At 42.4% G+C, this 17879-nt stretch overlaps 1 protein-coding gene across 4 annotated transcripts in view; it reads right to left on the reverse strand.

Moving 5' to 3' along the window:
• ANKFN1 (ankyrin repeat and fibronectin type III domain containing 1) overlaps positions 1-14575 on the reverse strand; it is a 487980-nt gene extending 473405 nt beyond the window's left edge. For 2 of the 4 annotated variants that reach the window (XM_081585331.1, XM_081585330.1), the window contains exons 1-2: positions 14383-14575; positions 13603-13844 (exon numbers count right to left, since the gene is read on the reverse strand). Coding sequence is in view for 2 of the 4 variants with exons in the window: in XM_081585328.1 (XP_081441454.1) it covers positions 13603-13847; positions 14383-14419 (282 nt within the window). In the remaining 2 variants the exon portion in view is untranslated. Of the gene's footprint in view, positions 1-13602; positions 13848-14382 lie in introns of those variants that run through there. The other 2 variants (XM_081585328.1, XM_081585329.1) reach the window with 2 other exon arrangements.
• Positions 14576-17879: the final 3304 nt, after the last annotated feature.

A 17879-nucleotide genomic window follows, 5' to 3' on the forward strand; every position in this document is an offset into this window, starting at 1 on the left:
GTATTCACCGATCAAACAACAGGAACATTAACTGAACAGTCTCTGTCCCAACAGACCAGACATCCTGCCCGCCTCTGCTAGGCAAGTTGACATATCCTACAGGAGACAAGAGGAAACTATAGCCTGCGTAATCAGCATCTCCTCTCATGTGCCATAAAATCCTTGTGTATTTTAGCTAGAAAGGAGGTCAGTTGAACACGAGCTAAATCACTCTTTATAGCTAGCCATGGAGGCGCACCACCTATTCTTAGGACAGGTCTGCCCATCTTGAACAAGAGATTTCTTGAGGCTTCAAAACTTACTACCACACCAGGAAGATACTTTGGCAGTTCCACAAAATGTTAAACAGAGAATTATCATATGACTCAGCAATTCCATTTCTAAGTATATTCTCCCAAAACTGAACACAAGTACTTAACTAAACCTTTGTACATAAATGCTCAGATACACAATAGCCGAAAGATGAAAGTGACCCAAACGTCCATCAATGGATGAATGGGTATGCAAACTCTGAATACTCAAACAATGGAATATCACTTAACCATAAAAAGGAATGAAGGTAATGATATGTGCTACATTGTGGATGAGTTTTAAAAACATTATGCTAAGTGAAAGAAGCCAGACACAAAAGGTCACACATTGTATGATTCTGTTTACATGAAATATCTGGAATATGTAAACATAGAAACAGATAGATTAATGATCACCAGGAGTTGGGAGGAAGAAAGAATAGAGAGCAACTGCTTAGTTGGTAAGGGGATTTATTCTGGACTGATAGAAAAGTTTTAGAACTAGATAGATGTGATGCACAGCATAATGTACTAAGTAATATTGAATTATTATACTCAGTTTAAAGTGGCTAATTTTGTGTGTGTGTGTGTGTGTGTGTGTGTGTGTGTTAGTTGCTCAGTTGTGTCTGACTCTTTGCAACCCCATGGACTGTAGCCTGCCAGGCTCCTCTGTCCATGGAATTCTCCAGGCAAGAATACTGGAGTAGGTAGCCATTCCCTTCTCCAGGGATCTTCCCCACCCAGGGATGGAACCTGGGTCCCTTGCATTGCAGGCAGATTCTTTACTGTCTGAGCCACCAGAGAAGCCCCATCCCTAATCTATTTTATGTGAATTTCATCTAATAAAAAAAAACTACTACTAAAGCTACTAAACTTCCTCTGAAATGCATAAAAAATAGATTGGCTAATTAATAGACATAAATATGTGATCAAGCATGAAAAATAGAATGTTAATTATGGAATACAGGTGGTGGGTACATGAGTGTTCACTGGAAATTCAATGTTTCAATGGGATTGAAATTTTTTATAATGAATTGTTTAAAAAAATTATGAAACCTAGAACATATCATGTCATCAGAGAGTTGGAAAGGAGGTATCAAAATCCTACTTTCCAACATGAGTCTTTTTATCTTGGTCCTGACCATATTTGGGAACCAATCAGGATAAATCAGCTGATATCTATCCACTGTACACACTCCTCCCCTCCCCTCCTTGTCCCCGCCTCACCCATCTGCATATAATACCTCCTTTTCATTATAATAGCTGCCACTTACACACATCCATTGTGCAGGAAACTGACACTCATTGTATCCAATCCCAATAACACTCAAAGTAGGTTACAGATGAGAAATTGCCCATAATAATAAATAAAACCAGACACAGAAAAAGTACATATGTTTTATATGAGCAGATTGTTTAAGAAGTAGAAAAACCAACAGGCAAAACAAATTTTTGCCGTTCAGAGGGAGGCTAATGCTACCATCGGGAGGCAGCCGATTGGAAGGCTCCTGGGGGCCTCTGGCCTGCACTGCTGGTGCTGTTTTATTTCTTGCTTTAGTGTTGATTACATGAGTGTGTTTTCTTTGTGAAAATCCACTGAGCTGTACTTTGTGAACCTGCTTGTATGTATATTTTATATCAATAAAAGTTTAAGAAAACCAAATCAATGGATAGATAAGTAAAGTTAATCAGTAAAACACAAAGCAAATCCGTTGAAAATATCAATTAAAAAATAAAAAGAAAGATGGAGAAAGCACAAACAAGTAATCGGACTAAGATGAGACCACCACTATAGAAGGAGTTGCAATTTTATAGCAGAATACTGTACACAGATCCTTTCCAATGGCCTTGAATATCTTGATGAAATGGAAGCTTTTCTAAGAAAACAACTAAAATCAAGATTATAGGGGAACAGCCACCAACCATGGAGTCTGTGCTGGTGGAGTCTAAATAACAGCTGAATTCACAAATCCCTCTTCTCCTGTTAGCACCAGGAAGGGCCACAATAACACACACATAGACTGACCAATTGGTCTAGGACAGCTATAGCACTGTGCGTTGCAGGACCCTTGATCTGCAGAACCTATAAAGCCCTGCCATAGAAAGCAGGTGGTGAGTGTCACTGTGATTAGAATCTGAATCCGTATCCTAAGTGAAATTGCAGAGCACTGTGCTGTGTCCTTGTTTCGGAATACTTTCCTGAGGCCAGGTGATGACTAGGTAAGACTAGGTGACTCAAACCTGTTGAACAGATGCAAAATCACACTGGAAATGGTAATGGTATTTTTTGGTTGTAGTAAGTATCAGCTTATTTAAAAATAAGAAACTGAACCTGTATCCAAGCCCTGTGTCCCTGTCCTTTGAAGTAAAAGACTTTTGCTTTAGTCTCCCAGGACTCCCTTGAGTCTCAAAAGGCTGGCTCACAGTTGATGATTAGGAAATGTGGAGATAAAGACACAAAGAATAGCTGTTGGGCCAGGAAGCTGGTAACAATTTAGACTACAAATCCACCACACAGCAGAATCACCAAGCTCCTAGTTCTCTGAAAGATATAGATAAAGGCCTGACACACATTCCGATGTTGTTTTTAAGGGAGCAGAGCTCCACCAGATAAAAACTGCTGATCACAAGCACATGGACCCTAGACTAGTTGAAATTTGAGTGTCAATGTGCTTGAAACCTCACCTTTATGTCAACTTATCAGAGAATTGTGCAGGATTGGATCACATACTGTGAAGCCCCCTCCCTCACACTGCCTTTCACATCTTTTGAGCATGAGCTGCCCATTTTCCTTGCTTGGTGCCCTGCAACAAATGCCATGCTTTCTTTCACCACAATCTGATGTTAGTATACTGGTTTTACTGAGTGAGGGCAAGTGGACCCGAGTTTGGTTTTGTAACAAAGCCACCTTTGACAGGTGGTCAGAAATGTTGTTTTTCTTAAGCAGATTTTTTAAAGACATGTCAACTCATGCGGCAAAGAGGGAAGGAAAACAATCAATTTTAAGCTTAGGAAAATAATCCATTAGCACCCGGGAAGGATATAGTTGGGGGGATTTTTTTCCAGCAAGCCCTGATTTACCTTGAGGTATGAGAGAAACTCCAAGCAGGAAGAGATGGCCAAGAGAATTAGACATTCCAGACAGGTCAGAAGGACCAAAGAAATCCCAAGTTTATAAGGTTGGGCAACCTGAACTTTCCCAGTTACTTTAGAAAGGTGCTTTGTATAATGAGAACAAAAGCCCAGAAATGTCTGAGACTTAAAAGAGAGGTCCTACCTTGGACTGGTGGTGGGGACAGGGGCTTTTGTGAGGTATGATGGTATTGGAAAAGAGTTTCAAGTCTGAAGGTAGAATCAGGCAGAGAGAAGCTGGTTTGTTTCTAGTTAGGATGGAATTAACCATATTTGTACCCTGAAGGGAAGGATCAAGGTGAAAATATTACAGATGCAAAAGAGAGACTTCCCTGGTGGTCCAGTGGTTAAGACTCTATGCTTCCAATGCAGGGGATGGGGTTCGACCCCTGGTTGGGGAACTAAGGTCCTGCATGCCATGTGGCAGGGTCAAAAATAAAATGAAAGGCACATTCCATGAGGGAAAAGAACATTTAAAAAATATGGAAAAGAGAAAATGGAAATAATGGTTGAGAAAAAGATCCTAGATTCAAGAAGATGAGACAATATGGCTTTGGGAGAAGGGCTTGGCTTTGGAAAGAAGCTGACTAAGCAGAACTAGCATAACCTCTATAGTGGGTTTAACAGTAGTCTCCAGGAGAGATGTCCATTTCCAAACCCTCAGTATTTGTGATGTGACCTTATTTAAGAACAAGATCTTGGCAGCTATAATTAAGGATCTCCAGATGAGATCATTGTGGATTTAGAGTGCGCCCTAAATCCAATAAATTGTGTCCTTAAAGAGAAAGAAGAGGAGAATTTGAGGCATGCAGACACAGAGAAGACCCAGAGGGGAAAAGGCCATGTAAAGACAGAGGCAGGGAGTAGACTTATGTCCCAAGCCAAGGACAGTGTAGAGCCACCAGAGGCTGAAAGAGGCAGAGAAGCAATCTCCCCTAGAAGCTTCGAGAGAGGATGGCCCTGCTGACACCTTCATTTCAGGATTGTGGCCTGCAGAACTGGAGAGAATACATCTCTCTCATCTGAAGCCACCCAGTTTGTGGCAATCTGTTATGGCAGCCCTGGGAAACTAGTGCAACCTCCAAACTTCAGGTTAGAATTAATCCAGTGGAGTGAGTTAACCTGAAATACTGACACGATTCAGAGATGGGTCTTCACTCACGAGTTTGGTTAGGAATCCAGTCAGCCTCATAAAGCCTTATCCCTGGAGCAACAACCCTGGCCATTAGCCTCAACCTCAAATTTGCCCTCAGTCCGTTTGCCATCCTCCGCTTGGCCCGCTGCTGCCTTCCGTTGCTCTGGTTGGTGTTTCTCACTGTGCACCCAACACTCATCCCAGTCGCTTTAGTTTCAAGGCATTAAATCCTCTAGTTTCTTTCTCCAAACTGTGAAATTTATATGAAAATCCAATTAAAGAGGCCGTGAGTAAAAGGATGCTATTATATATACATATCTATTATAATAAAATGTGCCTTTTATTCATGGCTTCTTTAACTGGATATATATATATATATATATATTTATTTATTCATTTATTCATGATCTCTTTAATATAATATATATATTCATATATATATGTCTAACCCTAAACCTTATTATAGTAGATTTCTCCTGGGCACCTACAAAAGCATTTATTCTCGTGGTTGATCTGACTTACTGCCGATTCTTACCATTTACGTTCAAGTTCCTCAGTTCCTCACTATTAAATATGGCACCAATTACAGCATAATGAGGCACTGAGTATCATTTATTCAAATCATCTTTGCTCCCTAGCTGGGATTCAAAGGATATTGAATTAATTTATATTAATCCTATGTATCCAGTTAATTAAGAAGTTCCCAACCTAGAATCTGGAGAAGGAAATGGCAACCCACTCAGTATTTTTGCCTGGAGAATTCCATGGACAGAAAAGCCTGGTGGGCTGCCAACCATGGGATTTCAAAGAGTCTGATATGACTGAGTGACTAACACTAACCTAGAATCACTATAGTTCATCAATGAGGGCTTAAGGAAAAACATGCAATAAACACATTCATTCAGTCCATGTTTATTTAGTATCTGCTCCCTCCCATGTACTTTGCTAAGTGTTGGGAATATATATATATGAATGTGAGGAATGAGTTTGACCTTGAAAGAGCTCATTGTCTTCTGCATAGGTGCGGAAAAAACAGTGAATTGGACAATACAAATACAATATGACCAGCATTATCTTACGGCATAAACAGTTCCATTCAGGAGGCAAGGGAACTGTGGGGGGTTCTGGAGATGGTGTAAGGGCCTGTGCTAGCTCATTTCTATTTGACCTTCTGGACACAATCTCTACCTTTCCACCTGCCCTGTGCTCTAGAGGCGTTGGCTGTGAGCTGCATTCTCCGGTCACTCATGCCTCCTGGCTTCTAGACAAGTTCGGTTGATGTTAGGACATCTGAGCATGGAGTAGAGAGCTCCTTTTCTGTCATACTGCAGGTTGGCAGGGACAGCTCTGTTCCAGGAGAAACCACTGCTTCTTTCTAGAAGCTCCTCTTAGGAATCTGGTCAGGTTCTGGAAACTGTTTTTTCTTTCCTGATTCTAGTGGACAGTAGCCTTGGGCCCCTTCGCCATCCCCTCCTGGCTTCCCTTGACCTCGCCACAGCTCTGTAACGATTCCATTATGTGCCATCCTCTAACCACTCATTGGATTGTGCCATCTGTTTCTTGCTGGGACCCTCATGGGCACCGGGGTCAAGGGATGCTTCACAGAGATGGTGACCTTTGAACTTTGTCCTGAAGAATGAGTAAGGTTTCTCCAGATGTATATGCATGGGGTGGGGTCTCCCAGGCTAAAGTAAGAACACTGTCAAAGCTGGGAGGCCATGAGGTGCGCTGCACATTTGGGGACTACAGGATCTTATGGAGGAGCCTGCAGGCAGTGGTGGGAAAGGAAACCGGAAAGTTGAAAGGTTTAGGGCTTTTAAGGGCTTGCCTGGTGGCTCAACTGGTAAAGAATCCATCTGCAATGCAGGAGACCCTGGTTCGATTCCTGGGTTTGGAAGATCCACTGGAGAAGGAATAGGCTACCCACTCCAGTATTCTTGGGCTTCCCTTGTGGCTCAGCTGGTAAATAATCTGCCTGAAATGTGGGAAACCTGGGTTCAGATCCTGGGGCAGGAAGATCCCCTGGAGAAGGGAATGACTACCCACTCCAGTATTCTGGCCCGGAGAATTCCACGGACTGTAAAGTCCATGGGGTCGCAAAGAGTCGGACACAATTGAACGACTTTCACTGTCAAGGCTTTTGAATTGTATACTATCAGTGATAGGAAATTCAAAAGACACTGGCAACATTCTAATGCCTTGAACCTCCAGATACCCAGGTCTTTCTACAAAACTTGTATTTCAGAAGTGAGAGGCTGGTGTCGATCTGTGCTGGGAATTTATGCTTTATGGGTTTTGTATTCTTTGCTTTATGGTTAATAAAATTCAGACTGGGAGCTGAGGAAAGCTGTTGACTTAAAACATCAAATCACTTCAAAAGCTTTTCCTTTCAGTCCCAATTTATTGAGCTTTCTACTTATGTATTATGGAAAAAGCTATCTTGAGCTATGTCACAGTTTCATTCAATTACAGAAAACTTTGCCGAACGTGACAGCCTTTCAAAGATCCTTATAAAAGGAAGTACTTAATCAGAGTCAATATTCTTGGCTCAGGTCTCAGGGAAGGGGGAAGAGGGAGGCCAAACTAACATCTGGTGAAGGATAGAGAAGGGGATGAGAAGCAGGAGACATCAAGGAAAAGAGAAATATTCAGAGCAGCGTTGTCCAATAGAAATGTCACGTAAAGTGCAAATATAAGACACAGATGTGATTTTAAAAGCTGTAGAAGCTACATTGAGAGAAAGTAAAAAGAGGTGAAAACAAAATATGTGTTTATCAACAAATAAACAAAATGCAGTAGATACATACAGTGGAATGCTATTCAGTCTTAAAAAGGAAGGGTGTTCTGACATATGGAATAACATGGATGAAACTTGAGGGCCTTATGCTAAATGAAATACCAGTCACAAGAGGACAAATACTGTATGATTCCACTCATATGAGGTACCTCGAGTGATCAAGTTCATAGAGACAGAAAGTAGAAGAATGGTTGCTAGGGGCTGCAGGAAGGGGGAATGGGAAGTTGTTGAATGGGCATAGAGCACCAATTTTGCAGGATCAAAAGAGTTCTGGAGATTGGTCATAAATCAATGAGAATATACTTAACATTATTGAGCTATATCCCGAAAAATTATTAAGATGGTCAATTTTATGTTATGTATATTTTACCATAATTTTAAAAAAAAGGTCTTTACCTTTTAAAAGAGGTAAAATTATTAAGAATTTTAAGAATATAGAATATATTTTATTTATTTATATTTTATATAGAAAAAGAACATATTTTATTAAGACATAATTAATATATATTTATATAATAAAATATATTCTTAATCTATTTAACCCATTATATCCAAAACATTATTATTTCAACATGTAATCAATACAAATTTATTGGGATAGTCTATACTTTCTAATACTAAGCCACTGAGATCTGATGCATAGTTTAACACTTACAGCGTAGTTCAGTTTGAATGCACCACAGGTCAAGCGATCTATGCTATGTTGTGGCCAATGGCCACCATTGTGGACAGTGCAGGTCTAGAGCAGCAATTCCCAATCTTTTCAGCACCAGAGACCAGTTTCATGGAAAACAGTTCTTCTGTGGACCTGGGAGGAGTGGGGATGGTTTCAGGATGATTCGAGAGCTTTACACTGATTGTGCTCACTTGCCACTGTAAAGCCTGCCACCAAATGTAGCTTAATTGTCATTGATAGCTTAAACCCACTGATAGGGTTTTGCTATGAGTCCAACCAATTGATTTATTATGGTCTCTGTGGGGTCAAACCTCTCTGCTAATGATGATCTGTAGCATCACCACCCCAGCTCCACCTTAGATCTTCAGGCATTAGAACATTATCAGGAGATCTCAGTCTAGATCCCTCACATGCACACTTCACATCAGGGTTCCAGCTCTTATGAGAATCTAATGCTGCTGCTGCTCTGCCAGGAGGGAGCTCAAGTGGCAACGTGAGCAGTGGGGAGTGGCTGCAAGCACAGAACAAGCTTCTTCACCGGCTTGCCTGCCACTCACCTCTTGCTGTGTGGCCCAGTTCCTGACAGGCCATGGACTGGTACCCCTGGTCTGGAACACTGAATAAAGGCAGATTCCCTCTTGGGATTCTAGTCTTTTCCTTATGAGTACACCAATGACTTCCTTCATCGTGATACTTTTCTTCAGAGGCTTTTTGCTTTAGAAACTTGCCTTTGACAGCCTGGATGGGAGGAGAGTTTGGGGGAGAATGGATACATGTATATGTAGGACTGAATCCCTTCACTGTTTGCCTGAAACTATCACAACATTGTATAATCAGCTATACCCCAATACAAAATAAAAAAGTTTTAAAAAAGGAAAGGAAAGGAACTTGCCTTTGAAGCAGTGCAGGCATGGGCTGAGACCTAAGTTTTTGTGCAGCATCATGGGAGGTGGTTCTCGAAGCCATCCCAGGATTCTAAACCCAAAGAGATGAGAAGAGGCCCCGGAGTCCACCTCCACTGCCCCAGGAGCCCTTTGGTTGTGGGTGCTCTGGCCTGGACCCAGTGCTAGCTAGTTGGTACGTCAGATAACAGATGTCAGAGTGAGGCTTTGTGACCTTGGGGAAGTTATATAACATCTCGGAGCCTGAGTTTCTTCACTGGTGAAGTGGAGATAAGGATAGTGGTCATTTTATACTGCTTTTGTGCGAATTAACTCACAATGCACAAACAAAACGTTGGTAAAAGGGACTGAGTGAGTGAGTGAAAGTCGCTCAGGCGTGTCCAACTCTTTGTGACCCCATGGACTCTTTGTGAGTCCATGGAATTCTCCAGGCCAGAATACTGGAGCGGGTAGTCGCTCCCTTCTCCAGGGGACCTTCCCAACCCAGGGATCAAACCCAGGTATCCCACATTGCAGGCAGATTCTTTACCAGCTGGCACTAAAGGGACTGCTGCTGCTGCTGCTAAGTTGCTTCAGTCGTGGCCGACTCTGTGCGACCCCATAGAAGGAAGCCCACCAGGCTCCTCCATCCCTGGGATTCTCCAGGCAAGAACACTGGAGTGGGTTGCCATTTTCTTCTCCAATGCGTGAAAGTGAAAAGTGAATGTGAAGTTGCTCAGTCGTGTCCGACTCTCAGCGACCCCATGGACTGTAGCCTACCAGGCTCCGCCGTCCATGGGATTTTCCAGGCAAGAGTACTGGAGTGGGGTGCCGTTGCCTTCTCCGCAAAAGGGACTGGTGTATATAACTGGTGGCTTGGTTATAAAAATCTCCATCATGTTTGTCATTATTATTACAGCTCATTTTAGCTGCACAGTCTTGTTTTAACATTCTCTTAGATTTTCAATCATTCCCATGGGAATGACTTGAGGATTAAAAACACAGATTTTGGAGCTCAACTTCTTGGGCTCAAGTTGTGGTCTTGATACTTTCAAGTGGCCTGAGACTGACTCTTCCTCTGTTTCAATGCTCCCTCCTTCTAAGCCTTGACCCCACACATCCTCCATTATAACCTCCTTGTCTCTTAGTTTTCAAATCTGTAAAATGGGAGTAATAATAGTAAACATTGTGTAGGATTAAAAGCATTGATGTAGAGGCACCCTTAAAGCATGTCTTAACATATATGACAAACCTTAGAGAAATGTGTTTGTAGCAGGAATTAAGCAGACACTACACTTGCTCTCCCAGAGTACAAGCCTGCAGGAAGGTTAGACCTTCAACCAATAACACAATAAAGAATAAAGAGTGTTATCACGTGGGAAGTCCTTATTGATGTCTCTCTTAAATACATGCACTACAATTTAAAAGCTTCTTGTCCTCTCCTTAGCAGACCAAAGCTTGATTCTCCCCAGAATAAAGACTATGAGCACACCGTTTCTCCCACCTGTCCAGCATCTGAAACAGCAAAGCCTCCTTTTCTTCTCAGGCCATTGTTCCATCACCTCTCCTTCAACTCTGACATGCCAGTGGCCTACCAGTTTTGTGACGCAGTACTGCCTGTATTAAGCCCTTATACACTGAGTTTCTAAAACCCCCACATTTATCAAACCCACTTATCTGTGGGCAGGAAATTCCCACTCCCAAGACACCGTCAGTTTCTACTTGCATAGATCAGGATGCACAAACACATGCTGAGTTTCTGCTCGGCTCCCACTGGGTACTTTGGCCTCTGCACAAATAATTACAAAATGAACAAAAGAGACTAGCACTGAAGCGATTTATGGGAAGCTACACAGGAGATCAGAATAGCACTGATTAATCTCCAGGTTGATCAGATACATGGGCAACATAAAAGAAAAAAAATTTGTTGGTAAGATTGTACTTATGGGAGTAAGCACTGAGAAAGGAGTGTTCCGACTGCTCTTAATTTGATCAGAGTTGACATTCAGCCCTGTCTGGCTCCTGTCATTAAAGCACGTACATTCCGGAGAAGTACCCCCAGCAGTGGAGACCTTCAAACATGCTCCTTTCTTTCCCGACAAGCTTAGCAAGCCCTCACCTTCCCAAGGGCCCCATTCCCACTTCTCGGTCAGGCCTCCGTCTCACGTCTTGAGAATGCAGGGTTCTGCCACTGCCCTGGCTCTGATGGGGTTGGGGAGGAGGAGGGAAGGGCCAAGGAGCCTGACAGCCTTGAGTTCCAGGGCTTAGAGGGAATCCTGAACTGGCTTCTCCCACCCCCAGACTGTGACCGCTGTTCATCTTTCTCAGGAATCCTGGTACAGGATGGAGAGCTTCTGCCCACCCCTTCTTCACCCCCACAGAGACAAAAAGGGGAGGCTGCTGAACTTGGATGCTCACAGGAATCACTGACAGAGCTGAGGAACTGCAGGCTTGCCCTAGGGAAGCCCTACACTGCCTGGCTTAATAGGACTCAAAGGCAAACTCCGCCCGCCCTCCCCCCCAAAAAAAAGCAAACTCTGAAAAAAAGCGACCTTAGGAAACTTTTTATAGTTCCTAATTTAGAGGGGGTGGGAATCTAATGTACATAAGACTCTAGATCAGTTGATATTTACAGATGATTTGGGGCAATGGAAATATGTTTCAGAGAACAGTTTGGTAATAGGCAGTAAAAGCCACTAAAATGTTCATATTTTTTGCCTCACTAATATCACTGTTGGGAATTCATCCTCAACCAATTTTTTTAAGAAAAAGAAGTAAAACTGCTTTATGCACAGAACATATTCAGAGTGGTATTATAATTATGGGAAAGCTAGAAGCAATTTAAACAGTCAACAATTGCTGAAACAGATTGTGGCAGATCCACTTAACAGGTTAATCCATTTAATCTAACCGCAATTAACCATCTGCATGAAACTGTACTGGAAGATGGGGAAGTGTTTATGGAATAATACTTGGAAATAAGCAGCATAAATGAATATATCTAGACTGTAGTTACAATTGTGTCAAAAATGCATGCTTGGACAAAGCCTGAGCGCACAGAGAATAACCAGAGGTGATAAAAAGTTGAGTTCAGGAAAAAAAAATCTTAAAGGAAACCCCACTTTTTAATGTTTCCTCAGTGATAGCAAAAATAAATAATAACAAAGCATAGACATCAGGGTGCTCATCTTGCCTCATTTCCTTGGCTTTCCTTGGTTGCTTAAATTAGATTCTCCCAACCTGGATGCCAAGGCATACCACTGTGCCATGGAAGGGTTCTAAAGAGCATGATGTTCCACCTATTGGACCCTCTCCACTGGGATGGCCACTTGAGCCCCCCTAGCCATTAATCCCCAGCTTTGAGTCACCTTGTCTCTTTCCTCAGGGAACCAAAGTGTGGGAAAGCTCAGAAAGCATGGCCTGGGTGAGAAGACTCCCCATGAAGCTCATCCCCTGGTTCATTTACCACACACACCGCATGGCAACTCAGGAGCTGGGCCCTGACCCTCCAGCGCTAGAGCATTCAGTTCTGCACTCAAGCATCACTGACTGCTTTCCTCCCAGCCAAGCCCCAGTGTGAAGGGTCTCTGACTCTTCTACCTTCGTCATGCACAGCTGCTCAAAGCCTGTGTTTAGGATAGGTGATGCTGTGTCCCTCCTTCCCCTTTCCCCCTCCTAGGGAAGATGGACTTGTATGTATTTACTGCAGGTACTCAAACATACAACACTCTGCATGACAGGCGCGGCCACATCAAAGCATCTAAAGAGGGAAAGAAGGAAGCAGGGATGAGAAAACAAACTGCACACAAGCACCCATGTCCTCTCATAACCAGAATACATCAAGTTCATGACCAGGTGTGCTTTGGCTCAGCACATTATTTAGCATCAGTAACAATAGCCCAAAGACATTAACCAGTTCCTGATGCTGCGACAACCTGCTGCACGAGGGCTTTAAAGCAACAGTATTCTCTCCTGCCCCTTTTCAGCATCAGTCAATCCCGTGTTCACAGTAAATGCCAGAGCTTAGTTAAACAAACAACTTTCCCAAAGTTCAAGATCCATGCTGTCAGCCCTGAGAGACCTGCTGAGCAGAAGCACGAAGTACACCCCATGTTTCCCAACCCAGGGGCTTTGCTCACTGAACTCTTTTAACAGTACACCTGAGAGGTTACATTGTGTCGGATCTGGTGCTGTTTATTACAGACAACTCCGGCTGAGAGAGATGCAGAAGTCACGCTGGCTGCTTTGTGGTTAGCAGGGAGTAAACACCCCTGCAGAAGAGAAGCTCAGTGGAAAGGAATGGAGACCTGCATACCTGCAAAAGAAACTTGGTAAAGAAAAGGAGTCCTTCCACTCAGGAAGCCTCTCTCAGGCTGCGCTTTCTGCTGCATAACCCACTCTCAAGAACGGAGAAGAGGAAGGAAAAAATGAAAACCAAAAAAAACAATCCCCACCTGCTGCTTACGTGTGTTATGATTAGCGGAGAAAATGCAAGTGCGTGTGAGCCCACTCTTGCACCTCCTTTGGCAGAGGAGAGCAGATCCCCAAGGCACTTGTTAATTGTGTAAACCATCTCCCCACCCTCAGCCATACAGAGAGCCCCAACGCACACATGCACGCCCACCTCACAGCCAAGCCCCCTCCCCAGCATTCCTTTCCCAGCTGCAGAGATAGCACAAAATGCTACTCACATGTGGCAGCTTCAGCTTCCCTTTCCCTCTCCCCAGCCTGAGCACTGGCTCCGGATGCTGCTGCTGCTGCTTTTCCTGTTGCAAGTGAAACAAACCTTCATCGACAGAGATGGTTTTTCTCTGGGCTGCTTTGTCTGAGGTTCCCCAGATGAACACCGACTCGTTTATGTCATTATCCGACTTCGATAGCTCCCCTAACACAGGCAGGGCTTTGGGGCTGTCATCTTCCACTGGCTGGGCTTCTGCTGAGAGAAACAACAGACCTGAAACTGACAACTGATCGCATCAAAACACTCCAGGGGATGGCAACCCAAGACTACGAAGTAACGTGTTAGCTTGCAGGGATACCATATACAGCCAAGGATCATCTGTCTTTTACTGGCACTGCAAGTCTGACCAAGTGGAAGAGATATTATTTATGAACTTACAGCTTCCAGAATGTCTCCAAGTGAAGCCATATGGGCATTATAAAGCATGGTGTCACAGAAGGACCCTGCAAACCTCAGACGTGCTCAATATGTTTGAAATCAATCAGGGGGTAATATAATTTGGTGGTTAAAAGTAGAAAGTCTGTCTAAAAGACAGGTACCAATGTGAGATCCATCACTTGTCAGCTGTGTGAATTTGGGCAAAGTCCTTTTCCTCTCTGAGTCTCTTCAGCTTCACATTCAAGTTACCTATACTTACCCTGTAGGAAATGTGCAGGAAGTGAGACGGTATATATAAATTAACAAGTTCAGTGCAAGGTAGACACCCATAAGAGAAATAAATATCACTTACACAGTAGTAGTATTTCTTCACTTCGATAACTCCTCATCTCCTAATAAAGAACTTTGTGTATGTATTATAAAACATCAGGACAATCCCAAAGGTCCACATAATCACTTGCTTCCTCAGAGGAAACAGATTTAGGTAAGCTCTGACTTTCAGGTCTCAAGCCTGTCAGATGCCAGCATGTCCGTTTTTCAGATATGGGAAAGGGAGCCACTGATAAAAATTGCTCGGCGAGGGCAGGACACGCCTTTCACTGCTTTTGTTACCAATCCGAAAGGGATTTGCTTCTTGGCAAGTTTTTAGTCAGAGACAACACCAAGGAAAATTATCACACAAAGTGAAGCTTTCATTTGCAGCAAATAAGGAGGTCATGGGGAGTCATTTCCCAAAGCCACGGCTCCCTGTCAAGGAAAGGATAGTTTTTTATTAGGGCAGGGGATGAATATTCAAGCAGGAAAAATTTTAAATGTATGTATTTTTAATTGGAGGATAACTGCCTTACGATATTGTGTTGGTTTCTGCCATATGTCAACATGAATCAGGCATAGGTATACGTATATCCCCTCCCTCTTGAAACTTTGTTCCACCCCTCTAGGTTGTCACAGAGCACTGAATTTGAGCTCCCTGCATCATACAGAAAATTCCCATTGGCTGTCTAATTTTGCATATGGTAATATATATATTTCAATGATACTCTCTCAGTTCATCCTATCTTCTCTTTCTCCTCTGTGTCCACAAGTCTCCTCTCTATGTCTGCATCTCCACTGATGCCCTGAAGGTAGGTTTGTCAGTCCCATCTTTCTATAATCCATATATATCCAGTAATATATGATATTTGTCTTTCTCTTTTTGACTTACTTCACTCGGCATAATGGGCCCTAGGTTCATCCAGAACCTTATTAGAACTGAGTCAAATGTGTTCCTTCTTATGGCTGAGTAATATTCTGTTGTGTATATGTACCACAGCTTCTTTATCCATTCATCTGTCGATGGACATCTAGGTTGCTTTCACGTCCCAGCTATTTTAAATAGTGCTGCAATGAACATTGAGCTACATGTGTCTTTTTTGATTATGATTTCCTCAGACTATGTACCCAATGGTGGGATTGTTGGTTCTTAGGGTAGTTTTGGGCCTCGCAGGTGGTTCTAATGGTAAAAGATCTGCTTGTTAATGCAAGAGACATAAGCGACATGGGTTCAATCCCTGGGTCAAGAAGACCCCCTGGAGGAGGGCATGGCAACTCCCTCCAGTATTCTTCCCTGGAAAATAACATAGACATAGGAGCCTGCCAGGCTACAGTCCATAGGATCGCAAAGAGTAAGACACAATCGAAGCAACTTAGCACACACACAGAGTAGCTTTATTCTTAGTATTTTAAGGAATTGCTGCACTTTTCTCCATAGCAGCTGTATCAATTTACATTCCCACCAACAGTGCAAAAGGGTTCCCTATTCTCCACACCCTCTCCAGCATTTATTGTTTGTAGATTTTTTGATGATGGCCATTCTGACGCCTCATTTTAGTTGTGATCTACATTTCTTTAATAATGAGCGATATTGAGCATCTTTTCATGTTTATTAGCCATCTGTATGTCTTTGGAGAAATATCTGTTTAGGTTTTCTGCCCACTTTTGGATTGCATTGTTCGATTTTTTTGGTATTGAGCTGAATGAGCTGCTTGCATATTTTGGAGATTAATCATTTGTCAATTGTTTAATTTGCTATTATTTTCTCCCATTCTGAGGGTTTTCTTTTCACCTTGTTTGTAGTTTCCTTTGCTGTGCAAAAGACTTCAAATTTAATTAAGTTCCATTAGTTTATTATTATTTTTTATTTCCTTACTCTAGGAGGTGGGTCATAGAAGATCTTGCTGTGGTGTATGTCAAGAAGTGTTCTGCCTATGTTTTCCTTGAAGAGTTTTATAGTTTCTGGTCTATTTAGGTCTTCAATCCATTTGAGTTTATTTTTGTGTGTGTTGTTAGGAAATGTTCTAATTTCATTCTTTTACATGTAGCTGTCCAGTTTTCCCAGCACCACTTAGAGAAGAGACTGCTTTTTCCCCATTGTATATTCTTGCCTCCTTTGTCAAAGATAAAGTTCCCATAGGTGCATGGGTTTCTCTCTGGGCTTTCTATCTTGTTCTGTTGGTCTATATTTCTGTTTTTGTGCCAGTACCATACTGTTTTGATGAACGTAGCTTTGTAGTATAGTCTGAAGTCAAGCAAGTTGATTTTTCCAGCTCCATTCTTCTTTCTCAAGATTTTTGTGGCTATTCAGGGTCTTTCGTGTTTCCACACAAATAATGATTTTTTTTTTGTTCCAGTTCCATGAAAAATACCATTGGGAGTTTGATAGGGATTGCGTTGAATCTATAGATTGCTTTGGCTAGTATAGTCACTTTCACAATATTTATTCTTCCTGTCCAGGATCATGGTATATCTCTCCACCTGTTTGTGTCATCTTTGATTTCTTTCATCTGTGTCTTATAGTTTTCTGCGTACAGGTCTTTTGTCTTTTTAAGTAGGTTTATTCCTAGGTGTTTTATTCTTTTTGTTGCAATAGTGAATGGGATTGTTTCCTTAACTCCTCTTTCTGATTTTTCATTGTTAGTGTATAAGAATGCAAGGGATTTCTGCATGTTAGTTTTATATCCAGAAGCAGAGAAGTTTTGTCATTACAATGAAGGCAGGCAGAATCTTGTGTGTGCAGTATGGGAATAAGCTTCTTCATATATTCCATGTTATGTTAATGGAGCTTAAGCTCCAACTGGGGAGGAGAGTTTGGCATTGAAATGAAACAAAGGTAACTTTTGGACATTCTGATTTGTCCGAACAAGCTCTAGACTTGTGGTCAAGCTCAAAGTTTGAACCTATCAGAAGGCTCTTGATAACATATCATCTTGGAGCTGTCTGTACCCTGAAAAGAAACAACTCAAAAAACAGCACTGGGTACTTTCTGCACTGGAGTTCCTAAGGAATACAATGGCCTCTTTTCATCTTATTCACCACGAGCCACTCAAGGACAGGGGCTGGTCAATGACACTTTCCTTTTGAAATAGACTTGTGGAAACAGAATGGGAATCTTCTTTCCCTGAAGGGATTCTTTCAGGAGAGTTGGGATTTCTAATGATTGATAGATTATGATGAGGGGGTCCTCAGTAGAGAAATGTGTACTCATTTTAAAGAGTAAAAGAGAACACGTCCAAGTGATGAGAAAATCCAGACCATTATTGCCCAGTGGACCCCTGAGGCCTTCTAGTCCTAACTTGGCTTTTCCCAGTTGAGAACATTGCTGTTCAGAAGCTGGTTTCATCTCCCATTTCACTGATTCATCTCCCATTTCACCACCTGCAAAGAAGAATGCCTGAACAAATGCCAATTGCTGTGTGCAGGGATTTTTACCCTTCTGCTGTAGTTTCAGTGACACCAACATCAAATACACTCAGGGATGGAAAAGGACTCAGCCCAGTCTATCATGTTCCATGTCACCCCACAAAGGTTGTT

This window comes from Giraffa tippelskirchi, chromosome 3 (genome assembly GCF_054371585.1).
Source record: "Giraffa tippelskirchi isolate mGirTip1 chromosome 3, T2T-mGirTip1v1.2.pri, whole genome shotgun sequence".
NCBI lineage: Eukaryota > Metazoa > Chordata > Mammalia > Artiodactyla > Giraffidae > Giraffa > Giraffa tippelskirchi.